The following is a 26,972-nucleotide window of genomic DNA, read 5'->3' on the forward strand; positions in this document are numbered from 1 at the left end:
CAACATCTGCCAATTTCTAGCAGTATATATCCTGCCACCATGACCCATTTCAAGCTAGCATTGTGATGTCTCTGAACCTGCGATCGGGAAGACATGCATGCAGTCGGCTCTGGTGCAAGCTGGCTCCAGCCACCATTGGCTGTGGGGCTGAGGGCACAAGCCTCCTCATAGACTCCTGTAAGGAGCCCTGCCCTGTCTTGAGAACCACCGAAAGAGCTTGAGAGTGTTTCCCATCCTCCAGCCATCCTCGAGAAGTCATAGCTCAGGTCCTGGATGAGCCTCCCCTCTTTCCCAGGAACCATCCCTTCCTTCTGGTGTGGCCCACTGGACAAGATCAAATATCCCAGGTCCTGCAAAACCTGGCTCCTTCCGGCCTCTGGGTCTTTCTTTCAGTTCCTGGGAGGGGCTGAGCAGCCTCCTACCTCCTGGCCTTGACCCATATTGGCCCCTCCACCAGCTGTGCTGTGTCTCTCATCTTTGGGTCTCAGCTGAACCACCTCTTCCTCAGAGAGGCCTTCCCTGACCACTTCTCCCTCCCAAATTTGCTTCTCCCTTGACAGCACTTACCCCACGCTGAAGCCCTGCTGTGACTGTGTAATGTCTCTCTCCCCTGTTAGACTGGAAGCCGCATGAGGGCAGGGACCATGTGGGGTTTTGGCTCACCACACTGTCCCCTGTGCTTAGCACAGGGCCAAGCCTATAGAATAGGAATCAATCCATAATTATTGATTGGGTAAACAAATGACACGTGAAGGAAGGAAATTAATCAGTTTTTCTGTACTTCACAGTTTCTTCTTCTGTAAAATAAGTATAAGAAAGTGTCTACCTTAAAATAATTTTTAACATTTATAGAGCACCTCCTACGTACCAGTATTTTACATATACTTACTCCTTTAATCCTCACAACAGCCCAGATAGTGTTAATATCATCCCCATTTTACAGGTGACAAAACTGAGGCACAGAGAGGTTCAGTGACCTCCCCTCATTTACTCAGATTTGAACCCAGGCAGTGCCTCCAGCAGCCTCAGCATTAACCACACACTAAACTGCCAGGGGGGTTGGGGAGGGGTCCTGGAGGTGGTAGCATTGGCGCTGCTGTAGCCCTGCTGCCCCAAGAGCTTGAAGCCTCGGGAGCAGAGCCAACTATTGCTAAACACTATAACCAGGGGACGCTCAGGGATCCAGCTGCCTCTCACATCTGGGAAGATTTCCTGGAACCAAGACACCCTGGCTGAGTCAGGTACCCGCATCTGACAATATGGCCAGAGAGCTTTTACGAAATGTGAACCAACTAGACTCTCAACAGCTTCTCCCCACCCCACCCCAACCTGTGAGTGGGACTCTGATCTTGCCTGGGGCTCCAGCCCAGCCCCTCAGGGTTCAGGGGTAAATCTCACTTCCCCGAGGTTGGGTTAGGTATGGTTATGTGACCAGCTGTGGCCAATGAGAAGCGAGAAGAGGCTTTTGGACAGAAGAATCTCTGATTCTCTTCCACCCACCCTTGCCACATCCATGAAACGGAAGGGTTCGTCGCTGGGTTTTGAGACTTTTTTCCATGAAGCTGAAGGCCAAGGGAGCTGAAAGCCTTGCCACTGAATGCTGAAACAACCTTCACTGGCTACTTTAGAGATAACATTCATAGGTCACCATGGTAATGGTGGCTTCGGTTGTTTTTCAGGAATTGGGCCAGCTGAAACCAGTTGAGACCCTTCAGCTGGGCCCGTATATGTGCCCAAGAGATGGCCATTTGATATTGGAGGACCAAAAGCACCACCCTCAGATCAGGCCAATGCATCCGTTTTCTGTATGTGTCCTTTGAAATGCCATGAACCCCAACTATGCTTGTACAGAACAAACCGGTTACGTCATTCTTCCCCACTGCCAATCACCTGTCCCCACACCCTAGACCCCACTTCTCTAACCCATTCATATCCCTAAACCTTGTCTTTGGGGAGGCAGATTTGAACGCTGTTCTCCCACCTCCTTGCTTGGCAGGCTTGTGAATCAATCTTTTCTCTTTTGCAAATCCCAAGTCACAGTGATTGGCTGCACACTGGCAGAACAGATTGGGACCTGGCGGGTGATACCCAGATATGACACCTGGACCCAGAACAGAAATCTCATGGCCACCATCTTGAGACTGCCATCCTGTGGCCCTGAGGGAAGCTGGCTGTATTAGTTCGTTCTCACACTGCTATGAAGAACTGCCTGAGGCTGGATAATTTAGAAAGGAAAGAGCTTTAATTGACTCACAGTTCCACGTGGCTGGGGAGGCCTCAGGAAACTTACAATCATGGTGGAAGGCGAAGGGGAAGCAAGGCACCTTCACATGCTGGCAGGAGAGCGAAGTGCAGAGTGAAGGGGGAAGGGTCCCTTATACAACCATCAAAACTCGTGAGAACTCACTCACCATCACGAGAACAGCATGAGGGTAACCGCCTTCATGATCTAATCGCCTCTCACCGGGTGCCTTCCCCAACATGTGGGGATTGCAATTTGGATTACAATTCAAGATGAGATTTAGGTGGGGATACAGAGCCAGATCATATATCATTGGCCTAAGGGCAAAGCTGTTGTGCTGAGAGTGGAGATATGGGGCAGACCCAGGTCCTTAGCGAGCTGCTGAGCTGCTCAGCTGCTGAATTGACGGACCCTGACCCGCCCTACCTGGGACTTAGGGTTACTTTTCTCTCTTGCTGCTTTGGGTTGAATATGTGTACCTTGCACCCAAAAGCATCTTAACAAATACAGAGGCTACGAAGCAAAAAGCAGAGGGGGAAAGGGAGACTTCTGCACGTTCTTAGGTTTCAGAACAAGGAGAGCCCCACCAGAAGCTTTGGGAGAGGTTGCCTTGAGCCCTCTCCCGACACTCAGAGGAGCTCAGGTGAGCTCAAGGAGTGTCATCCCTGGGTGACGGGGTGGGGAGGTGCAGAGGGGAAACAAGAAATGAGTTAGGATTGGGATTCCTGGCCAAAGCGATCCTGTCTCCTCCTTCCCAGGCAGGCCCCCAACAGGTTTGGGACATCCGAGCTTCAGAGGAGCCATTCTTCTTTTCCTGGGCAAAACCCTAGAAAGGCGGCTGAGACCCCAGGGAAGAAATGGCCCCAGGGTGTATCCGGGCAGATAGGGCTGGGTGAGACAGCCCTCAGAGAGGCAAGGAACTTGTGTACAGGAAGCACCCAGGTGTCCCAAGAGGGACGAGGACCCGGGAGGCGCTGTGGGAGTGAGCATGAATCAGAAGGTATGGGAGTGGGACCCGGAGCCCAGAGCAGATGGGACATTGCCAAACTCAGCAGAGGAAACGTGGACATGGAGTGCCCCAGCTCCTCCCTGCTGGCAGGGAGGGGCACTTAGATGCAGCCGCAGGGAAATATCGAGGGGCGGGGAGGAATCCCAGCTGGCCAAAATCACATTTCTTTGACTTCAGCCCATGGAAATGCCTAATGGGAGTGAAATTTACTCAGAGAACTAAAGCACGGCCTGTTTTGTATACATCTGCATTTGTGGCATCCATTCCTTCCCACCAGCAGTGAAGAGCAGCCAGCCACCTGCAGGAACCGCCCCACCCTCCCACTCTACTGCTGACCTGCAGAGGGTCACCTCTTCCCTCCATGTGCCTACAGCCAGCCCTCTCCAATGACTCCTTCCTCCCGCGAAGCAACCCTACTTCTGCCGCCAATGCCACCACCTCCAGGCTGCAACTCCACAGCCCACCTGACTGTATGCTACGACCCCAGCCCCCAGGTGCTGGTCACCACCGCCTCCTGTCCTCCTGGGTCTGAAGGCCAGCTGCTCCAAAGCCACGCCAGCTTAGCCCCACGCACCCTTGACTCGTGTCCTGGAAATCCCTCCTTCCTCTCTGGCTCCTGCGGCCACCCGCTGGCCTCACCCATAATGTTCTTGACATCTGTTTCTGGTCATGTTAAGTTTCTGCCTGTGTTTCTCCTTTCCTCCAGACGCACACGTGGCAGTATGTGGCTACTGTGACGGGCCTGCCAAGTGGAGGAGGAGGCGGGGAGAGGACAGGGGGGCTGCAGGGCCTCCTCCCTGGCCAGGGACTGTTGCTTCTCACTTCGCCCCGCACCTTTCCCACGATGCTCAGAGGGGTCACTCATCGAACCCATGCCATTTGAGCACGGCTGTGTGCCAGACACTGCTAATACCGAGATACATCGTCACGTGGAGTCCTCTATCGGAACAAAGCCAAGACTCACAGAGAGGAAGTGACAAGCCCAGGTCATACTATAGGAGAAATAATGTTGTGCGCCCTGAACCAGGAGCTGGTCCAAGGAAAGGGTGTGCTGGGGTCAGAACCCGCAGCCTGGCTCCAGATTCCATACATGCCAGCGTCTGAGTACTCACCACCTCTCTCAGGCTTCCCCAGCCCTGTCCCATACACTTAGTATTCTCTGGGACAACTGCTGCTAATTTCACGTTTTCTGTCCCACTGCCACTTCTCCATGGGCCCTGGTTTGGGGTTCTGAAAATAGCCATGCCCCTGCAGCCTTGGATACCCTGAAGTCCTCAGTGGGGTAAGAGAGAAGGGCTTTTGCATCTGATATTACAGATAAGGACAATATGGGGGCCCAAAAGGCTAAACGATTTACCCAGCACCCTCCAGTCCTCCAGCCAAACAAGGGACTGTCCTGGGCAGAGCTGCCGCAGGAGCCCACCTCCTGGCACCCCGGCCTGCTGGCTTCCCACTGGCTAACGAAAGCCTTGTGGGAGAAACACCCTGATAGACCCTTAATCCAAGCTGGACCCCGCCCTCCCAACACCCCCCAGCTGCCCTCCTGCCTCCTCTCTGCTGTTGAATCTCTCACCAACTTCAAAGTCAATTGGGGACATGCCTCCCCCTCCAGGATGACATCATGATTCACCCAGTTTCTAGGCGTTCTATGTCCTCCCCGGACCATGGCACAGGCCCCCTCACTGCCTCCAGCTTCACCCTCTGCAGCTTATGCTCCACCTGGCTGCAGAGTGATCTGCCTCTTAAAGGCACCCCAGCACCTAAGAGGTCAACCCTAGACTTAGCCTGACATTCCATGCCTTTCCTGTCTCAAACCCCATTCTGCTCTCCTTGCCTCCTTTCCAGACATTTATCTAACCTACTGGTCTCTCCCACTGCCCAGAGCATAGACTACATTGGTCCGCCTGCAACCCTTTCCTCTCATCAGCTCCTTGCCCCATGTCAAGTGCCTTTGAGACTCCTATTGACCCTCCAAAGGCCCTTCCCACATGCCCCCTCCACTAAGAAGCCTTCCCAGATCACCACATAAGAATTATCTACTCCCTTCCCCACACTCCCATGTGGCAGAGGAGCTCCTGCGCACATCTCCCCAGGAAGGCTGAACACTTCCAGACACAACCTAACCTAGCCCATGAAATGGATCCAGCCCATCTATCCAGACAGCAGGTCACCAGGGACACCATCAAGCTAAAATCCCTGCACCAGCTCTGCCCCTGATTTTAACTCAGGTTCCCATCTAATCACCCTTTCCCCCTTAATCTTCCCTGTACTTCCCCTGGGCCACTCAACAAAACGATGGCAAGGTGGGGGTGAGGTCGCCCTGTCTGGGGTACACTCCTTGTCAGGGGTATTTTTCATTTCCCACGGCTGCTTCCCCTCTTGACCACCCTTTCCTTCCCCTTCCTCATTGCCTAGCGTTTCAGGCGGAAAACGTTTTCAAAATATGTAACTTAAAGGGATTGCCCCAGAGATGATTACATGGGCATTCAGCCAGCTTGCTGAGGTCATCAGTACTAAGCATGGCAGATCTCCTGGGGGACGCTGTGCCCCACAGACCTGGCAGCAGGATTGGGGGCCTCCAGTTTCCCAGGACCTTTGCCCAACCCCCGCCAAGAACGTGCCCATTGGGAGAAGCTTATCACAAAGATCTAGTGGCTCTTAGCACCCATCCGGGTGCCATTGAGTCAGAAACCCAGACCTAGCGCAAAAAAACCTGGCCTAGACAGTCCAGAGGCCACATCTGAGCCCTGGGTGGAGGAATGTGTGCAGTGGGTCAGATGGGATGACACAGAGACAGCCGGCCTCTGTTCCCTGAACTAATGTGACCTGGAACTGTCTGGGGGGCTTGGCTTCAGTTTACAAAGGATAAGCTTCAATCCTCCTGCAGGCACTTGGCAAGAAGTTTCAAAGCTTTGCTGCCTCAGCGATCAGCAAATGGCTCATCCTTGTGCTGTACACGACAAAAGGCTCCTGGCTGGCACTCAGGACAGCCTTTGTCCCAAGGCTGGTGAGGCCGACTGTGTACAAATAGAGCCTGGCCCAGAAACACGCTGGAGATCGCTCCCCAGGGTAGCCTCTGACATGGGAGGAGCCTCTTTGGCAAGAGCTGTATGACACTGAGGTGCAGTGGGAAGCCTCCCTTCAGTGTCAGGGGACCTCCGAGGAAACGGAGACCTGTCTGCCCCTGTAAGGTGGGCTGCTGGGCTGGGCTGAATCCTGGCACAGGTGTATGGTCAGTTCTTGATAGCATGCTTCTTCCACCTGGTGCCCAAAAGCCATGCAACACACCAGGGACAACACAGATAAAGCAGGATGCCCGGTCAAGTCTGTTGGGAAATCAGCGTCGGTTACTTTAAATATACTTATGTGAGTAGCCACCAGGCTAGCCTAGAGAGTCCAAACTTGACGACATATTAGAAAGCCAGGCCGGGCGCGGTGGCTCACGCCTGTAATCCCAGCACTTTGTGAGGCCGAGGCGGGCAGATCACAAGGTCAGGAGTTCAAGACCAGCCTGGCCAACATGGTGAAACCCCCATCTCTACTAAAAATACAAAAATTAGCTGGGCGTGGTGGTGGGCGCCTGTAATCCCAGCTACTCGGGAGGCTGAGGCAAGAGAATCACTTGAACCCAGGAGGTAGCGGTTGCAGAGAGCCGAGATTGCGCCACTGTACTCCAGCCTGGGTGACAGAGAGAGACTCCGTCTCAAAAAAAAAAAGAAAGCCAGATCCATCAAGATGTTCCACTGTACAATGTAGTAGTGTGTGTTTTCCCACAGAGAAGATCCAACAGTTCTCTCATCATAATTAAACACAAAACATGCGACAGGGTCCCCGGGGCGGGAGGTGGGGGGGCTTGCGTGTGCCTCACTGGAGCATAAACGGCACAGGTGCTCAGCTCTACGCCACACAGTTGGCGCTCAGTAGATGCTGAGCATGAACGCGGCACTCATCGAGCAACCTGGCAGCTGATCCTTATGTCCACCGCATGAGGTAGATTACCATCGTCCCCATTTTACAGACAGGAAACCGAGGCGCAGAGATATGGGGACTTGCCCGCGGTCACAACCAAAGAGTGACACGGCTGACTCTATGCTGGTGCCACTAGCTCCAAGGCGCGCCAGCTGCGTGAGTGACCTGGGGGCTCGCTTCTTTGTGGGCAGGGAGCACGCAGAGTGGGCAGAGGGAGCCGAGCAGAAAGAACCAGTCTGAATCGCCAAGAGGAGACAGCATTCTTTAATCATGCTGGACAGCAGGGCGTGGCGGGGTCAGGCAGGGGCAGGATCAGGCAGGGTGGTTTATAGCACAGGTCTTCCTGGCACTTGGTCAGACCCTGTTTCCGTCATCTGGCCATGGAGCCACGGCTCCCTCGGCTGTGAGCACCAGAGATCACCCCCCAGGGCACCTCAGCCCCAGAGTCTGCATGAGCACCAATGGGCGGAGGCCGCCTCCCTCTGGGGAGAAGGGCAGGCCACCTGGGTTTGGAAGGCTAGGGGGACACCAGGCCACCCCACCCTGGAAGAAGAAACGGAAGGCCTGAGGTCCCTCCTTTGCTTTAGCTCCCCAGACCTGCTGAGGGCTCTAAAGCCTGGGGCTTCCGTGGCCCTTCTCCTGCAGGTGTTTGTAAAGGCAGCACCAGGCCGGAGGAGGGCTCTGAGACGAGGAGCTGCCCACCCGGGCCTTAGCACCTTGATAAAGCCTGGAGAGTCGGGGCACTGGGCCGGTGAGAGGGGCATGAGGGGCAGAGAGCACCTGGGGACAGACATCAGTGTCTGAGGGCAGCTGGAGGCCCTGGGGAAACTGAAGTTCAGATGACTTTGGTGGAAGGGACTGAGCAAGGCCCTGGCAGAGCCCTGGGAGGAGGCAGGAAGGGGATCCCAGTGAGGAGGGCAGGTCTTCTCACAGGATGCCGTATCAGCTGTGGGGAGAGCTATGGGTGTGGGTTCCATTCTTCGGGGGCCCCTTCACCCCCCAAATGCCCCCACACTCCTGGGTCCTCTCCTCACAGAACCCTTGACCTGGCCAAGGCCCCCTGGGGTTTGCTTTAACGATGAGCACTGGGCAGGTGGATGAGGAATGGGAAGGAGATACCTGCCCCTGCCACCAGGACCCCGTCCCACCAGCCTTGGGGAGCAGTGGGTAATGGAGGACCAGCAGCACCTGAACACCCAGAACACAGGCCCCCATGAGCTCTGGGTCTGCTTTAAAACCTATGTACACATCTCTCCCCGCCTGGGCTGGACTGGCCAGTCACTGAGGGCAGGGGCAGGGCCTGTGTCTGACCCCCTCACCCTTCCCGGGACCCGGCACAGAGTGAGTGCTCAGTGTTTAATGAATGAATAAATGAACGGTGGCTGCAGTGGTGCAGGCCTGAGCAAGAGAAGAGGGGGAAGGGGTAAAGAGAACATAGCACAGGGAGCCCTGGAGGGATGAGAGAATTTAAGAATGTTGGAATTGGCCAGGCACGGTGGCTCACACCTGTAATCCCAGCATTTTGAGAGGCCGAGGCGGGTGGATCACCTGAAGTCAGGAGTTCAAGACCAGCCTGGCCAATATGGTGAAACCCCATCTCTACTAAAAATACAAAAATTAGCCAGGCATGGTAGCAGGCGCCTGTAATCCCAGCCACTAGGGAGGCTGAGGCAGAAGAATCCCTTGAACCCGGGAGGCAGAGGTTGAAGTGAACTGAGATTGCACCACTGCACTCTAGCCTGGGCAACAGAGCAAGACTCTCTCAAAAAAAAAAAAAAAAAAGTTGGGAGAATTCTAGAATGTGGGGAGGATTCCAGAATGTTCAGAAAGTACTAGAATATTGAGAAAGTCCTAGAACCTGGTTGCTCCAGTGTGGTTCATAGACTGACCCCATCAGCATCACCCAGGAACATGTTAGAAACACAGAATCCTGGACCCACTCAGACCTGCTGAATCAGAACCTGCATTTAACACGAACCCCGGGTGATTCGCCTGCATTTCCAAGTTTGAGAAGTGCTAGGCTACGAGGCTGGGAAAGTTCTAGAATATTTAGGTTAGCAAGCTTCTTAAAATAGGTCCAAGAGAGAAGAGAGGAGCAGAAATAGGCTGGGAGGGACGATGGCAGCCAAGATAGAAGCAGGATCTCCCCAGAATGCCAGGTCCCCGGGGACCTCCCTGGCCTTCCTGCTTCACAGCAGTGCAAACTGAGCCCTGCAGGGGACGGGACCAGCACCTGAGCTCTCCAGCCGGGAGGGTGGCCCAGAGGCCCTCAGTCGTCCTCGGCCTTGATGAGGTGGCCGCTGAAGGTGATGTAGGTGTCGAAGTCGTTGCTGTAGATGGCGTTCTCGCGCTGGCGCTTGAAGAGCCGCACCCAGACGCGGTCCCCGTAGGCCAGGTCCAGCATGACACTCTGGCTCTGCATGATGCTGCGCTCGCTGGGCTGCGCGTACAGGATGACAGCCTCCTTCTGGTTGTGCATAATGTGCACGTACGTCTCCTTGTAATTCCAGCTGTGCACATTGAGGCTGAAGAAGTAGATGCCACGCAGGGGAGCAGCAAACTGGCCGGTCGCCATGTCAAAGCACCCATCAAGGTTCACAAAGACCCTTTCAAAGAGCAGTGTCTGGAAGTCCTCGCCGCTGTGCAGGGCCGTCTTGCGGCCCACTGAGAAGGCGAAGAAGCGCTTCTGGCACGGGGCGCCGGGGCTGCCCATCTCCCCCTTGTCACCCTTGCTGCCCTGAGGGCCAGGCTCCCCTTGGGGACCCTCCCTGCCCATGTGCCCTGGCAGGCCCATTGGGCCTGGGTCCCCTTTGTCACCTGTGGGGATAAAAAGGGGACAAGTCAGGGTGGACATCTGAGCCTGCTCCAAGGAGGTGCCCACACTCATCTGTGACGGCTCTGCCCCTGTCCTGGCCCAGAGAAGAAGCCAGCATTTATTTAGCACCTACTGTATGCCAGACATTGCCTCCCCAAATGCCTGCCTACAGAAAACATCATGACCATCTTCACTTCACAGAGAGGGTAAGTGACTCACCCCAGGCCACACAGTGCAGGAGCAGAAGAGGCAGGACTTAAAATATGGTCTATCCCCAGGGTGATTTGACTTCCCCTCACCCAGCAGGGAGGGTCCGGACTGTTGTCTCTGGGAGGCCAGGCCCAGGCCCCCACCCCAGGATCACAGCGCAGTCCAGGCTGGCAGGGATGTGGGGTGTGCTGGCACATACTTTGGGTTTCTGACCCAGGGAAGAAACCAAGAAAAATACATTTGCCCACCTGGAGGAAAAGCCCAGGTTAGAAGCCAGGAAGCCCTTGGTTGACAGTCCTGCCCTGTGTGACCTCGGGCACTCCACGGCTGGGGTCTCGGTTTTCTGGTCTACATTTTAAAGAGGATTATGTCCACCTCAGGGGTGTTTGTGAGCCCTCAACAAAATGTCCTGTGGGAAAGCACTTTGCAAACTCTGCAAATAAGAGGCAGAACAGTTCACACAGCACGGCTGGCCCATCCCGACCTGCTCTGAGGTCTGGCAGCATCTACAATGGCCCCCAGGCAGGCACAGCCCTGCCCAGCCCTTAGTCCAGGCTGACTTTCAACATAAGAAAAGCAGGTGACCACCCACGCCTGGAGGGACCCGACCTCACATAGCTCCCTGCCACCTGTCACAGTGCCTGGAGTCACACGGGCAACCACATCCTTGCATGGGCTAGAAGGCCCTGTGTTGTCCACAGGGGGGGAAGGGGACAGAAAGGAGGGCACAGGCCCTTGAGGTGGAAGCCCAGAGAGCTGGGCAGGGCGAGGCCACAGCTCTGCGGGGGTCTGGCTGCACTGCCTCACTGGAGAACCACGTCCTCACCTGCACAGCTCCAGACCTTGTGCAGAAAGTTTGTTGTGCCCCAGCCCAAGGAAAGGAAGGAGTGGAGGGTGGACAGGATGAACGGACTATCTTCTTTTTACAAATAAGGCAGCAAGCTCAGGGCGGGGGAGAGACCAGCCTGACTCACTCACTGGGCAAGGGGGCAGAAGAGGTGAGGCTGGGACCCAGGACTCCCAAAGCCAGCCCGAGGTCCCTCACGGCAGCCTACCCACCTCCCAGCAGGCTGCTGAGCTGGGCCCAGGAGCAGTGACCCTGGGTTTGGGGAGGGCAATGAGGAGAGACCATCAGCAGCCAGGCACCTCTCCAACCTCATGCAGAGAGCTAAGTCAGCCCTGGGGAAGCTGGGTGGGGAGGGGGGTGTGAGGAAGAGCAACATCCTCACCACGAAATCAGAACAAGGGCAGGCCAGGTGCCAGGTGACCACTGGCTGTGCAGTGAGTGTCCCCGGGGAGAGTTCAGGAACAAATCCTGGCTCCATCCCTGACAGCTGTGTGGCCCCAGGAGACTGAGTTTCCCCATCTGCAAAGTGGGAGGAATAAGAAAATATCGACCTCATGGGCTGTTGTGGGCAGAGATGGAAGCTAAGGATGTCAAGGCCTGGTCACAGCCGTCAGCCACCACAGCCTGGAAGGGAAGCGAGTCCTTCCACGTCCTACTGAGAGAGCGGGTAGCCAGCCCACACCTGGACGGCCCTCACCTGGATGCCTCTCACCTGGACAGGCCCTCACCTGGACAGCCCTCACCTGGATGGCCCTCACCTGGACAGGCCCCACAGGGCTGCATGCTCTGACCCTTGGCCCCCGCTGGTTGCTCTCCACATGACATTAGAGGGATCCATTTGAAACCTGGGTGGGATCAAGTCCCCGTCCCACCCAAACCTGCCCCTGTTCCCACTCCACTCAGCGGAGCCCAAGTCCCTACAGTAGCCGGGGTGGTGACAGCACCCCATGTGATCTGAGCCTGGTGCATCTCCCGGCCCTGCCCCAGGGCCCCTGCACCAGCTGTGCCCTTTGCCAGGAGGCTCCTCCACCACCTCTTAGAAGCCTGTGCTCCATGGGTCCTCCACTGACCACCCCATTCAATATGCAGCCTGCAGCCCAGACCCGCACTCCTGAAGCCCCTTTTCATTTCCCAGAGCACTGATCACCATCGAACATTCCACTCCACTAACTTAGGTGATGTGTGCCTTGCTCACAGCCCATCTCCCCACCGAGAACGGGCGCTCAGGCGGGAGGCATCTTGGTCTGGTTTGTTCACGCTCCGTCATCAGTGTTTGGAACAGTCCAGGCTCACATTGGGGCTCAATAACTCAGGATGAAAGAGGAGTCTGGACAGGTTTCCGCCCTGCCCTCTACTCCCTCCACCTCAGCTCCCTGGCCCTCCCTGCCCACTACCAGGCCCCACAGGAGGGCACTCACCCTTCAGGATGGTGATGTTAATGTAGGGTCTGATCTCAGGCAGGGCGTGGGGGCGGCCGGAGGAAGAGGCTGAGGACACATGGGCAGGATCCAGGGGGTCCTCAGAGTCACAGCACCGTTGGCAGCCGCTGGCCACAGCTCTGTCAAAGGTGAGCTCCACCATAGGGATCTCACACATCAGGAGAAAGAGCAGGAGCGCTGCCCAGAGGGGACCCAGGGCGGCTGTCCCCATGGTGACCTGGAACAAGGAAGGAGGGACAGGAACTATACTTCACTCAACATCTACTATGTGCTGATGCCTGGGGTGGGCGGGTGCTGCCTCCCCCAGCCACAGCACTCCTGACCTAACTCCAGAGGGAAGGTTATTGTCCCCATCTATCAGACAAGAAGACTGAGACCTCCACAGAGCAGCAAGTTCCCCAAGATCGGGAGGAGACTGGCAGGGCAGGGCCTGGATGCTGAGTCTCCGGGCACCCAGTCCATGGAGGCTTCTGCTCCACACAGGCCTTGGAAGGATGAAGCCCCTCTGAAAACAGCCACAGCTGAGAGCAGACAGGGATCCCAGGAAGCTTTGCTGGGGCAGGTGAGAAGATGCCCCAGCTGGCCATGGGTGGCAACCCAGGAGACCGTCAAATGCTTTCCCGCCCGCGCACCTCCCTCTGGCACTTTCTTGCCACCTCCCTCTTGCCACCGACTCCACTATCTCCAGCAAACACATGCCCTCCGGGCAGGAGGACTGAGGTTAGTGAACACTGGGGACAAACGTGGAGGGTTCTGGAGGCTTGTTCTCAGGAGAGGGGATGGGTGGCCGAGCCCATGCTTTGGTGTGAGAACACCATAGTTCTGAAAAAAAGAGGAGAGTTCATTGATCCTAGCAGACAGAAAGCAACGTCCATGAGAGCATGTGGGGTGGTGCGCGGTGATGGTGTCATTGCATCGCTGAGCAGTCAGGAGAAGGAATACTGGGTCCTTGACTGCAGCCCATTGCTAGTCTTTAGAGTGCCTTTGTGCAAAGCAAAGAAGGTGCCCCTCTGGACAAATTAGAAATGATAAGAGTCCCCGTTGGAGGGACGTGATGCTGAGGGTGTGCAGCTTGGCAAGGGCTGGCGCTGGTCCACCTCCCTGCTCAGCACCTTTGTGCAGTCAACTATCTATGCAACCCAACCTTATCCAGAAGCCCTGCAGGGAGGGTTCTGTAGAGAGAGTTAGTTCATTGGAAGATGGTTGTGTCAATCATCGTAGACCTGCCAATCAGATGCCAAGGTGGTAGATTGGAATTAAGGCGTAGGACTAGGAGGTATGAAAAATTCTAAAGGATCAGAAAAGTGTAAGTGTTGGTGAGGATCTGTCTCTGGCCTTGGCCAAGAAGGGGTCTAGGGCTCCAGGAGAGAGGCAGGAAGTAGCCTGGACACCAGGCGCTAGAGACAGTCCTGGGTTGGGTGGGCAGGAAGCCGGGCAAAAAGACCTTTGAGGTGGTGCAGCCTCTGGGGGCTGGTGCCGAGTTATCACAGGATCAGAAACTCTGCTTTTGAAACCAGACTGGTTTTTACACTTCTGGCGTTTCTTTGTTTATTTCCTTTTTGTTCTCCTTTAACATTTAGTAGAATTCAAAAATATTTTTTTTGTGGTTAATACATGTAGACAAGGTACAATTATTACTTTTTAAAATGCCACCCTGTCTCAGCTGAGCACTGAGGTGAGGGCAGAGTTTTAAAGGGGCAGGATGGCCAGGTGCAGTGACTTACTCCTGCAATCCCAGCACTTTGGGAGGCCACGGAGAGAGGATCACTCGAGTCCCGGAGTTCGAGACCAATCTGGGCAACATAGTGAGACCCTGTCTCTATTTTTCAAAAATTAAAACTAAAAATAAATAAATCGGCAGGAGCCCTGCCCCCCACCCCCAGAGCTGGATGGTAGCAGCAGGAGAAGGGGGCTGGGCAGGAAGTCTCCAGAGCCACCTCCCTCTTCCTGGAAGTGACTCTTCCCAAGCTTCTCTCTGCCCACCCTGGTTGGGTTCCTGGTTCTGCTCAATAAGGAGGTCAAATCCTCAGAGATCAACATCCTCCCTGTCTGAGACTGTCATCCTCAACTTTTACTTACAAATGACAAATCCCAGTGGTTTTGGAAATCCCAAAATTCCCTTCTTTTTCCCAGCCACAGATATGACCTCATGAGAAAAGCTGAGGTCTTAGAGTCAAATCTGAGACCCAGAATAGTTTGCAAGCTGTGTGACCTAGGGCTAGTGGCTGAACCTCTCTGGGCTTCCTGCTCCTTGATACTTACAAGGAGATGACACCACCCTTTCCCTCCCAGGTAATTTGGAAGGACTTCAATGCAGGGAAAGTGCCTGCCTTATAAAAGACTAAAAAAAAAAAGTGTGCTTTGACTTCTTCCCTGTGCCTGCAGGGGATGGGAAGGAGAACTCCCAGAGGACTGGCATGGTTTGGGAGCATTTCTGTTTCCTATTGGCCCCAGCCGGATGGGAGTCAAAGGCTGTGAGACACAGAACCGTGGCCTGGGAGCAGGAATCAGGAAGCCGTTAACGAGGAATCATAACCACAGCCAGGATCACGAACAAGCTCTGGGGGTGGGTGCCAGGCAGGGACCAAGTGTGGGAACCAAGTCATAGGGAGGACTTTGGGGGTCCTTGCTGCTTCCACTGGGGAGCTGGGTCCTCTTTGGGGAGGGAGCGGCAGGGCAACTTTTCTCGGTCCAGGCAGGCCGTGCAGAGCTGAGTTTGTGTGTGCCCGGGTAGGGGCGGGCACAAACCGGGAGCAGTGGAGCGCAGCCCTCAGCCAGAGGCAGGAGGAAATGTGGAGGGGAGAGCCTGGAGAGGCTGTCCCAGTCAGAGGGAGAGAGCAGGGCCCGAGATGCTTCCAGGAAGCAAGGAGGGAGGAGAGGAATTCCAGGCTCTGACCCCAGCCCCCAAGCTTGAGGAGCCTCTGGTCACTCACCCTGTGTCCTGTGGCCTCCCCAGGCGACTCACGGACCCTGAGCCACTGCATGGCCTCTGGCTCCTTGGCCCATGTCTGCAATACTAACTTGTTGCTGGCCCAGACCCCCAGGCCCAGCAGAGGAGGGAGAGAGGAGGGGATGGAGGGAGAGAGGGCGGAGGGAGGGCGGAGGGAGAGGGCAGAGCCGCTTCCCACTTCCCCTCCTCCCTGCTCCCTCCCTTTCAGCCTCTGGGTTCTGCGGAGATAAAGGGAGGCAGGGATTTCCTTTGCTTAACTCTTTGGTGATACAGTGGGGTCTTGTTTGATTCAAAGGCCTACAAAGTCAGAGCAGGCAGGAGTCTGAGGCCCCCTGATGATTGGGAAATGGACACAGGCATGGGGCACAGGAGCCCCTAGGTTGCTCAGGAAGGGGGAGGCAGCCCTGAGTCCACCCTGAGCTAAAGCGCTTAACTGCTCTGAGTCACAGAGGCAGGGTGGGTAGCAGAGAAGGTGCAGGTGTTGGCCCTCCAGGCACAGGCTAGAATCCGGGCCCTGCTACCACAGTCGCGTCGCCTCTCAGAGCCTAGGTGTTCCAGAACTGCAGTCCTCAGCCCCCTTTGTGCCAGGCACATGGGAGGGCTTAACCCATGTTTGTTGGGTGAATGACCAGGCTGACCTCCTCAGGTATCATGCAAGTGTTACCAGAGAGGGGTCCTGATCCAGACCCCAAGAGAGGATTCTTGGATCTTGCACCAGAAAGAATTTGGGGTAAGTCCACAGAACAAAGTGAAAGCAAGTTTATTAGAGAAGCAAAGAAACAAAAGAATGGCTACTCCATAGGCAGAGCACCCCCAAGCACTGCTAGCTGGCTATTTTTATAGTTATTTCTTGATCCTATGCTAAACAGGGGTGGATTATTCATGAGTTTTCCAGGAAAGGGGTGGGCATTTCCTGAAACTGAGGCTTCCTCCCCCTTTTAGACAATATAGGGTAATTTCCAGACATTGCCATGGTATTTGTAGGCTGTCTTGGTGCTGGTAGAAGTGTCTTTTAGCATGCTAACGCATTTTAATTAACATACAATGAGCAATAAGGATGACCAGATGTCACTTTCATTGCAATCTTAGATTTGGCAGGTTTTGGCTGGTTTGTTTACCGCACACTGTTTCTCAGCAGGGTCTTGATGACCTGTATCTTGTGATACCAGTCCTGCCAACTTCCTATCCCTTCCTGTGACTACAAATGCCTGACCTCCTGGGAATGCAGCCTGGCAGGTCTTAGCCTCATTTTACCCAGCCCCTATTCAAGATGGAGTTGCCCTATTTTGAACACCTCTGACATATTTCCCTACTCTCTTTTACGAGGGAACGTTTAATCTTAAGGGTTGTAGAGGGATGAAGATCCATCTTCTGTAACTCCTTCAGGCTGAATAGAGGTGATGATATTCCTGCCTAACTATTAGAGTCTCTTAGGTTTGGTGCAGAGAGGAACTGAGTAAGAAAATGTTGGTGTGTTCAGAGTCATTTGTAACTATGAGTCCTAACAAAAGGTGATATCTGGAAGATTAATGTGTTCAATTTAAGGAAGCACTGAGTAAGCTTATCTTGCATTCTTACACAAAGAGTATAGCAGCAATATATTCTACAACAGCAAAGTAAAATAAGTAAAATTATCCCAAGTAATCCAAATAAGAAGGCTTTCCATGAACTGGGCAAGAATGCCTGTGACTTATTGGGTAAAATGAGGCTGAGACCTACTGGGCTGCATTCCCAGGAGGTTAGGCATTCTTAGTCACAGGAATTGCTAGATGAGCTGATATGGAGTTGCTAGACGATTCCAATACATGCTCAGAATTAGATACCGATCCAGATTTTTATGTTATCCATCCCTCGTTTCTGACGAGAAGCAGTCAAGAGATGACTGGTTCACAGAAAGAAGCAAGGTCAGTCTAAATTGCAGAAAAAAAAAAAAACCTCAAAAACAATGGATGAGACTAGAATCTATGACAGGTGTACCATATTTTCTGAAACACCGTTTTTCTCTCTCCAGTCTCCCATTTTTTATTAAAAACAAATCATGGTAGGACCAATTTATTTGCAAAATAAGCTTTAGTCTTATTATACTTGGCTTCATTATTTGCATAAAGTGCAGCAAGTATAATTATTTGCCATATAGGCTCCTTTTAAAATTGGCTTTGTTTCATAAGGTATCTTAGATTAGATGTTTTAAAGCTTTGAGCCCAGCCATGGATTTACCTATGCCTGCAAGAACCTGTATGAGTTAGATAAATTCCTCTCCTCTTGAGGTCCCAAGATAACTCGGGGCTCCCAGGCCTGTCAGAAAGTTACATTCTTTACTTACCACAGGTCAGGAACCCTATACAGGGACTTCATACACAAGGTACAAGACCAGTTTTTCCAAGAGGCTTTTATTGGCTCTATTAGTCAACTTTAATTCCTTAAAGAAGTCTGTTTATATTTGAAAGCATGCCACTCCAGTCAAACCCTTGTTAAATAACCAGTTTCTCCAATTGTGTCCTGTTACAAAAAAAAAAAAAAGAAGAAAGAAGGAAAAACAGATTCTTACTGCACTTATGCAAATAACTATATTGCCATAAGTTAAGAACACTCACAAATAGTTTCCAAATTCTGCAGAAATCAGGTAAAGAGAAAAAAATATATTCCAAATTTTGTTTTTGGACAAAACTTTGTTTTATAATCCTTATAGGAGCGCACTTTACTCAATTGTTAAAAGCTGTAAATAGCTCAAGAAGGGGGGGTTTCTTGACTCTGAAAAACAAAACAAAAAGATCAACAACATTTTAAGCAAAAAGTCATAAAAGATTATTTCAGTCTTTTATTAGTTCAGTCTATGCAATTAATTCCTGTTTTGCTTGATATATATGTGTTAGTTTTCCAAGAGTCTTGGATGCTGTTTTCTTTTTCTCTGCATTTAAGAGTACTCATCAGAGTCCTATAGCTGATTATAAACCACCTTTTGAAGAGAATAAAAGCAAGACAACAATTGTCTATGGATGACAGAAAGACTTAGAGCAGCCATGGTTAAAGAATTAATATCATTGACTAGGAAATTTGGATACCTCTGTGGCGCATAATAAATTAACATCATAACAATTATAATTATTATTGATAATGTCCATTAGTATTGATAATGTTCATATCAGAATTATAGGAGTTTCCCATAATTTTGGAACACATACCAATAACATATTTATATAAACACAGCCCAAAGAAAGCCAAACACAATTTCATATTTGACAATGCTTCCTGTATTATTTTAATGTACCAAATAAGCCAAATATGTCATTTTTGGACTTTAGGGGACCTAATATCTAAAGGACTAATCAGGTTAGAAAAAGGCATAACTTAGAATTTGATTTTGGAAAGTTTGTCAAATATCAAAAATTTAAAACATTTGATACTACAAAATAGCATCCCAGGTCACCATAAGTCATTTATTTGGCCAAAAGGTAACTCAAAGATGTTTTTAAGGGCAAAAGCCTTTACTCACTGATAAAGGGAAGACTTAGCTTTCCAAAAAAACTGTCTCTTTTCATTCCTTTCTTTTTTCTATAGCTTATTCAAAAGGCAAACAAAAATCTTTAGTTATTTTTCAATATTACATGAAAAACTTGTTCAAGAGAGAAAGCCAAATTTTACCTTTGCATTTGTGTACTATTAATGTCAAACCCAATTCATAATAAAGCCTTATAGACAACTCTATCCAATTTTAATGTTTGACCATGAGGTAAGAGTCTCATAAACCTTTTATAGCTCTTTACAATTTTCTTGTTAAAGAGTATACCAGTGCTCTAAGAAAACCTTGTTATACTTTTATTCCATATTTAATTTATGGAAAAACTGAATAATATCCCTTTAATTTAAGCCAATAAGTTCACACAGAATTTCTTTTACAAGATTAATCTTTCACAAACCTTCCACAACTTGCTCAAACCTTCAGCTTTATCCTACCTAACTTGAAACAATCCTTTAACCCTCTAAAGTAGGGGGAAAGTCCACATTCCCATGCTTTCTTATAATCTTCTTACCAAAAGCATATTCAATTTTCCTTACACACCTTGCATACAAAACTGTTTCTCTAGTGGTCTCAATTACATATAACATATTACAATGTTAACTCTTAGCAACTTTTATTTTTTGGTGAAAAACCTGGTAAGTAAGCAGTTTTACTTATATTCCAGGTGTGGAGCCTAGGACAGCCTTATCTGCGGAAGTGCAGATAAGGTCTGACTCTTTCCAGCATAGCTGGGGGCATGGCTAACTCGACAAGTCCCCAGGCCTTACCTAGAATCTAATGGCCCCAAAGCAAGTAAGCTGGGCAATTTTCAAAAGTCAATGATGCAGTTTATGACCTTGAGGCATTTAGCAAACCTAAAATCTGACCTGCCTAATTTAGACCAAATGTCTAAAGTTTGAAGATATTTTAATGTTACTGATAATCTTTAAAACTGTCTTTATTTCCCAAAGATTATTAAAGTCATGTGAACCAAAAGGCATTAATGTTTCTATTTTTCTGACAAAATATTTGATTTAAGTACTTATTATTTTTAAGCCAATTAATCAGAGCTCTTTCATATATCAACATCACACACACAACATATATAAATACACAGACAGAAGATCCAGTAGTTGTAAGATTTTTCATTTGCCAATTTTTAAGTTTCTTAATTGGATTACTGACTTCAGGGTGGAGCCCTTCAAGAAACAGGGCCAGGAAAGCCTGCAGTTTCTAAGGGCTAATAAGCAGGCACAGCTGGAAGGCAAAACAGATCCCCAAAATTAAGGGTTTCATTTTTATATTGGATCCTGGATCCCAAAGAGAGGGAATCAGCCCATCCCCCATGGCAGTCTTATCTTTCAATGGAGGGTGGGGACACTTCCATACTTTCTAGGTGGCCAAGAGCATGCTTTTCTGATCCAAAGGTGCGAAGAGCCAAGTATCCCCACAAAACTGCCATTAGCCATCCCTAAAAGTGTATTTCCCACATAGTTATTACATAGCAAGGCTAAAAGCTCTCTTAAAATGCAAAGTAATTTCTGATATCCCCAAAAGTCAAAACTGTCAGATAACACAATACAAAACAGAGCAGAGCCTTAGATTTTGAGAGTGGTCTATCTGCTTTCAATTCCCGGGGGTGTCCATGAGGAGAACAGAGATTTCTCCCAAAACAGGGTCTGTAGCACCTCCTTTTTTCCTGAGAAGTCCTAGGCTATTAAAATTTATCTTAGGTCCTCTCAGGTGGGGCATCAAGAGTGGCAAGAAGACAAAATGGGGAAAAAAATTAACTCGACTGAAAAGAAAAAATTTTTCAGAAAAATAAGAGCCAAGAAGAGAAAAAAAAAGCATAAAGGCCTTTTAAATATATGTATAGCTTGGATATCCATTTTTAATTAAGCTGACTTTTAACCAAATCTTGTTACCAGACTCTAGCCGGGACAAACAGCCAATATTTCTGGCTTTTGAACTTCACCAACAGTAACCTCCCAGGTGAAACCGGTAAGCCTTAACTAAGGTTAGCACTTAACCCAGGTATACAAGGTATTTTCAAAGAGGTGATAAGCAGTTTTTACGAGATCTAGAATCGCCAAGGGTAGTGCAGAGAAAGGAAAATTCAAACGAGAAGTCAGAAGCTGTTTATGGAGAAGAGAATGAATCAATGGCAAAGGTCACATAGATATTAAACCACAAAGGACTCATTCCCTAAGGTGGGAATTGAACCTGGGTCCCCAAGTGTGAAAAGACAAAGCCTTAGCTACTGAGCCACGGCACTAGACAGTTTTTGTTTTCCTTCCTGGAAGGAGCCTAGAGAAGCCAATTTCAAGCGTGCAAAGGCTTTTAACTGCTCAGGACAATTTTTAGGGCTATCACATGAAGCCCCAGCTTCCTGTCGTCTGGATGGTGGAGACTAAGAGAAAGTACTCCCACACGGTCACAAGGTTAAACTTGCAAGGACGTAAAAAAAAGACAAGACAGTAAACCTCATCTAGTTTTTGTTTCAGGGACCTGCCGCCAAGTTTGTAACTGACGGGTTTGCTGGGCCAACTTGAATAATGGGCTTATATGGGTCCTAGGCCCACATTCTATCCTACAGTACCTCTTTATATGACAGATTGACACAAAAAGAAAAATTCATAGCACTAAGTACACCAGATTCTCTAAAGCTTAAGACTAGCCCCCATGAATTCTTTTTCGTATTAATCAAATTCCTTGCAGGAGAGACAAACAGTGATTTTTATCATTTATTCAACCAGTTTGCACCAAGAGAGGCCAGAAGCCTGACTGGTAAGAAATTCTTACCCTTTGCCAGCATGCCAGGTTTCTGGGTTCCCTTTCTCTCTGTGGCTTTGATGGCCCTGCTTACTGTGCCATTGCTATGGGGGCCAAGACACGTTACAAAAGAAAATCGTCTTTTTCCATTTCATGGAACCACAGGCAAAAGCCTCTTAATTTTGTAAGATGCTGTCCAACAGGCTGCATGGGGAAACCAAATTAACATTTTCCATTCCAGGACACTAGCCACCCCACTCAGTGCCCAACATCAACCTGGCAAGGCTCAAACTTGCTCCCGATGGCCCTTGTCATCTTTGATCCACTCCAAGTGAGGTGGAATGCCCTCCAACCAGGAGTTTCAACATATGGTAGCTGGGCAAGATGGAAGAGTGGAGAGTCACCCTGAGTGACAGAAAAGATAGAAAAGAGAAAGGAGAGAGGAAGAAAAGCATTGCCTGCCGGGGAGTGGAGAAGCTGAGGAGCTCAGGGAGGCCAGAGGCCTCCATTCCATTGACACTGGATCAATAGTTCAGGAGGTCGCTTGTCAGTAGCAAAGGTATCTTTTCCAGCAATCTCATCATCTCTAAAGTTTCCCCCTTTGGGGAGAAGAAAGCTCCCCATGTCCCATGATCCTGTACGTGCCTAATCCTGGCACTCACAGCTGTCAGCAAACAGTGCAAGGCAGATTAATGAAAAGAGAATAGTGGTTAACATCCCATAATGCCTAATCCATTTCTCTGTACCAAGGGACATAACCGAGGGGGACCTCTAACTCCCTAAGGACTCCAACCTTCTTCAGTTGGGCCTCTAACCCAATATGTGATAAGCATCTTTGCCCTTCACTAAGAGGGGCCTTTAACCCCCTATTTCTGAGGAGGGAACCTAACCCAAATCCATACACTACGCAGAATAAAATATCCCTCACTTACCCAAAGTCAGCCAACTGGGGCTGTAGTCTATTTCCTTTGGGTTGAGGGTGTTCTCTGGTATCGTCCCTTTGTGGTTCACCAGAAAAAAATGGTACTGGAAAGGGGTCCCAATCCAGACCCAAAGAGAGGGTTCCTGGACTCGCACAAGAAAGAATTTGAGGTGAGTCCACAGAGTGAAGTCAAAGCAAGTTTATAGAGAAGTAAAGAAACAAAAGAATGGCTACTCCATAGACAGACCACCCCTGAGGGCTGCTGGTTGGCTGTTTTTATGGTTATTTCTTGATTATATGCTAAACAAAGGGTGGATTATTAATCAGTTTTACAAGAAAGGGGAGGAGATTTCCCCAGAACTGAGAGTTCCTCCCGCTTTTAGACCATATAAGGTAATTTCTGGACATTGCCATGGCATTTGTAAATTGTCATGGTGCTGGTAGGAGTGTCTTTTAGCATGCTAATGCATTATAATTAGTGTATAATGAGCAGTGAGGATGACCAGAGGTCACTTTCATCACCATCTTGGATTTGGTGTGTTTTGGCCGGCTTGTTTAGCGCATCCTGTTTATCAGCAGGGTATTTATGACCTGTATCTTGATACCAGTCCTGCCGACTCCCATCGCATCCTGTGACTAAAAATGCCTAACCTCCTGGGAATGCAGCCCAGCAGGTCTCAGCCCTATTTTACCCAGCCCCTACTCAAGATGGAGTGGCTCTGGTTCTAACACCTCTGACACAGGGCCAGGGCGGCAGCCAAGTCGCTCCTCTATGCTCCAGCCCCAGCTACACCAAAGTCTTCTTCCTCTGACTGGAATTCTGCCATTGTTACCGACTCACCCTGGTCTTCTAGAACTATTCCCCTGTGGAAATGACCCCCAACAAGTTCACAGGAGGGCAGCCTGTTTGCCTCTGGGTCTGGCAGGGTCCTGCCTCAGTTTCCTTCTTGTTAGGCAGGGGGAAGTTTGGCAAAGACTCTCTGCCCTGGCTTCCTGGGGCCCGAGACACCTGTATAAAAACTGTCTCAAATGTCCCTTATCCTCCACCAAGGGATTTGGTGGGTTTTGGCTGGCTTGTTTACAGCATCCTCCCATTCTACATTTGTTGAGGACTTACCGCCTGGGCCAGGTCTCATCTCTCTAGGGGCTTTTGGTCCCCAAAGGGTGTTTATATCCATTACTTCAACTAGTCCTAGGGAGCTGGGGTCAGGCAGGTGAAGTGACTTGCCCAAGGTCACATAACTGGTAGAGAGGAGCAAAGCCCCCTACAGAAGGGAAGACTCTCCAACCCGATGGAATTCCCTTGGGGCTTGGGCATGGGCGGGGAACAATGCCTGCAGGTCAGGGCCGTCCTGGGAGGAGGGAGGTGCAGGAGTGCGGGGACCCCGGCGGGGAGTGGGGATATATTTAAATCTGGGGCTTCAGGTGCTAAATCCCATTCCCCCACTCACAGCTGGGCCAAGTGTGGAGGATGGGACGGCCCCTGGGCTCTGCGTCCTCAACCAGGGCTCATCCTTGGGCCTCCAATTTCCAATTTATTTGGGGGGATAATCAAACAGAAGAATATGAAGCCTGGAAAGATCCTCAGAAATGATCTCATCTGATTCTTTCATCTGACCAGCAGGGAGACTGTGGCCCAGGGAGGATTTATCTTTGGCCCAAAGGTCACAGAGCAGACTGCAGTCCAAGCTGGGATGACAGCCAGACTCTCTCAACCTCCAGCCTTGTGCTGTCACCCCTCCCAAACCGACTTGGAATCCCCCAGGTCATCCATTCAGGGGTGCAAGGGGGCCCAAAGGAAAGCAGACTAAAGGACTTTGGCCGCTGGGAACACCCAAAGGCCTGCACTGGCCCTGCTCTCTACGTGGCCCTGCCCCAGGCAGCATTCCCAGGGCGCAGAGCCAGGGCTGCAGAGGGAGGGAGCCAAGGGGAGCCTTCCTCCCTGCAGCTTCTAAGGGAAAAGGGTTGAGTCGGCAGCACTGGAGAGGGAGACAGCTCCTGCCTGGCTCCAAGCCTTCGGGCTTAGAAAACCTGACCTTCTGAGGAAACAGGGATAGAGAGAACGATCAATGGGACTTGGGGAGAAACAGGCTGGGGACACAGCAATGGTTTTGTCAAGGGCCAACTGTGTGCCTGGCAGTGTTCGTTCCATACTGCCCTCAACAGCTCCTCTGCAGAGAAGAGCTGTTCAACCCAGTTCACAGGTGAGGAGGCTGAGGTCTGAAAAGCCAGGCAACTCACCAGGTTCTGGTGCCAGCTCATTTGGCTCCCGGCCATGCAATGCCCCGGAGAACAGCCTCCTATCCCTCTAGGTGCAGGGCAGCTGGCAGGAGTCAGAGCAGACAAGAGAGAACTCTGGAATATTAAACTTCAGTATTTTCCCTCCCATTAGCTTTGACCGTGCCTGAAAATTCCTCCATTTGTGCGTCATCTGTTGGTGTCCCAGCCTTTCTGACGATCTCCTCAGCTAGTCAGGTGGCCTGAAAACAGAGCTCCAGCCCTGGGGCAGACAAACCTGGGTGATGACTCAGCTCCGCCTCCTAGCTGTGTGACCTCGGGCAAGTTTACCTCTCTGAGCCTTGGTTTCCCTGGGCCAGATAAACATGGGGAGGCCAGGACCATCGGAGCCAACTGGTGGAATGCCCGATGGGGGCACTCCCCACTGGCCACCCATCAGTAAAGCTGTGTGCCCTTTCCCAGGCACCCTGGGACCCAGGACAACAGCATGACCAGGAGGAGCGCAGGCCCAGGTGGCTCTCATCACCCTGCTATCACTCCCAGCAGCAAAGGAGTAACCCCAATGCAGAAACCCAGGGTACGGGCCCTGCTTCCCCAGCCACTCCCCACCCTTTCCCCTACCTCCAGAAGCTGGCTTTTCTCCCCAACCATTCTGTGGGCCTTCCATGTCTTGACTCCTCTAATCCTTCCAACAATGCTCTGAGGTAGGCACACGTGTTACCTCATCTGTCCATTTTACAGACGAGATAGATGAGGCACATACTGACCAAGAGCCAAGCCCCTGGCCACCATCCTGCACTCGCCCACGTTCCAGCCCAGGGTCAGGAGAGGGTGTGAAAACAGGCACATTCAGTCAGCGCTCACAAAGCACGGCGCGCTTCATGTATTTAAAAAATAAAATGTGTGCCTGTCAAAAAGGGAGACAGGACAGTAAACATAATGATTCCTGGCGTCCGCTATGTAGGCTGTGAGTGGCAAGTCACAGATCTAATTGTTCAAGCGCGGAGATCAATTTCAACAAAGGAAGACGCGAGCGCCTCCTGCTGGGCAGAGCCCCGCGCCCGGGAACCCGGGACGCTCCCCGCCCCCCGGTCCCCGGCCCCCGCCCGTCCCACCAGCCCGTCCCCTCAGGGAACTTTGGGGCAGGCCAGGGCGCCCATGCACTCGCTTCTTCCTCCAAACCCCCGCAGTCCCCGCAGCAACCCCCACCCCCCACACACAAACCGGCTTCCTCCCACGAGGAGACCCCGGGCCTGGTTCTACCGAATCCCCCACGTTGACCCGCCCAGGGGCCGGGGAAAGTTTCGCTCTCCGGACCCAGGTTCCCCGTCCTGGGCTTTCAGGACGTCGGATCCCAAAGGTGTTCAGCGGAGTTGGGCGGGCTGTCATGTTTTACAAAAGGGGAAACTGAGTCTGGAGAGCGCCAGCGCCGCGCCAGGCCCTCTGCCCCGGCGGGAAACCTGCTGATTGTTGGAGGGGAAACCGAGACTCAGGGACACTGAGGGGCAGCAACTTCCTCCCCCGACACGACAGAACAGTGGCAGAGCCTGCCTGCTGGGGAGTGCGGCTGGCGCCAACCTCTCCCTTTCTCCCTGCAAAACGAAGGCGAAAGACGCCCCCACGCCAGGCTCGGGGAGCCCCTCCCTCTCCACCCACTTCGCCCTCAAACCCTGGTTCGTGTCTCCCTCTGCATAGCCCAGGGCCCAGGCAAGCGGGACCCCTACATCCACGACAGCGCCACGGGCCCGAGGACCGAGGACCCGCCTCTCCGGCCTACCCGAGCCTCGCGCCCGGAGGGCGAAGCCGCAGCCGCGCCGCGAAACTGCCTTTGCACTTCCGGCGTGGGGCGAAGCCGAGCAGATCGGAACAAGGCCGAGTCTGGCCGAGTGCTGCCGAATACAGCCGAGTAGAGCCGAGCCTGGCCGAGTGGAGCCAAGTGTCGCCGAATAGAGACGAGTCCAGCCGAGCGGAGCTGCGGGTCGGATACCACGCGGCTACTGGGCGAGGCCTGAGGACCCGCGGCGCCCCCTGCCGGGCCTGGGGAGCACAGAGCCACGCTC

At 51.7% G+C, this 26,972-nt stretch overlaps 1 protein-coding gene across 2 annotated transcripts; it reads right to left on the bottom strand.

Moving 5' to 3' along the window:
- Positions 1 to 7,463: 7,463 nt before the first annotated feature.
- Positions 7,464 to 26,772, bottom strand: C1QTNF6 (C1q and TNF related 6). 2 transcript variants are annotated; one of them, XM_063704971.1, is made up of 4 exons: positions 18,076 to 25,973; positions 17,805 to 17,980; positions 12,511 to 12,748; positions 7,464 to 10,037 (listed from the first exon to the last, which is right to left on the bottom strand). In XM_063704971.1, the coding sequence occupies exons 3-4, from the start codon at positions 12,740 to 12,742 to the stop codon at positions 9,490 to 9,492; spliced, it is 780 nt and encodes a 259-aa protein (XP_063561041.1). In that variant the 5' UTR covers positions 12,743 to 12,748; positions 17,805 to 17,980; positions 18,076 to 25,973; the 3' UTR covers positions 7,464 to 9,489. The 2 variants fall into 2 exon arrangements, with proteins under 2 accessions (XP_063561041.1, XP_063561042.1); XM_063704972.1 differs by lacking the exons at positions 17,805 to 17,980; positions 18,076 to 25,973 and adding an exon at positions 26,690 to 26,772.
- Positions 26,773 to 26,972: the final 200 nt, after the last annotated feature.

This window comes from Gorilla gorilla, chromosome 23 (assembly GCF_029281585.2).
Source record: "Gorilla gorilla gorilla isolate KB3781 chromosome 23, NHGRI_mGorGor1-v2.1_pri, whole genome shotgun sequence".
NCBI lineage: Eukaryota > Metazoa > Chordata > Mammalia > Primates > Hominidae > Gorilla > Gorilla gorilla.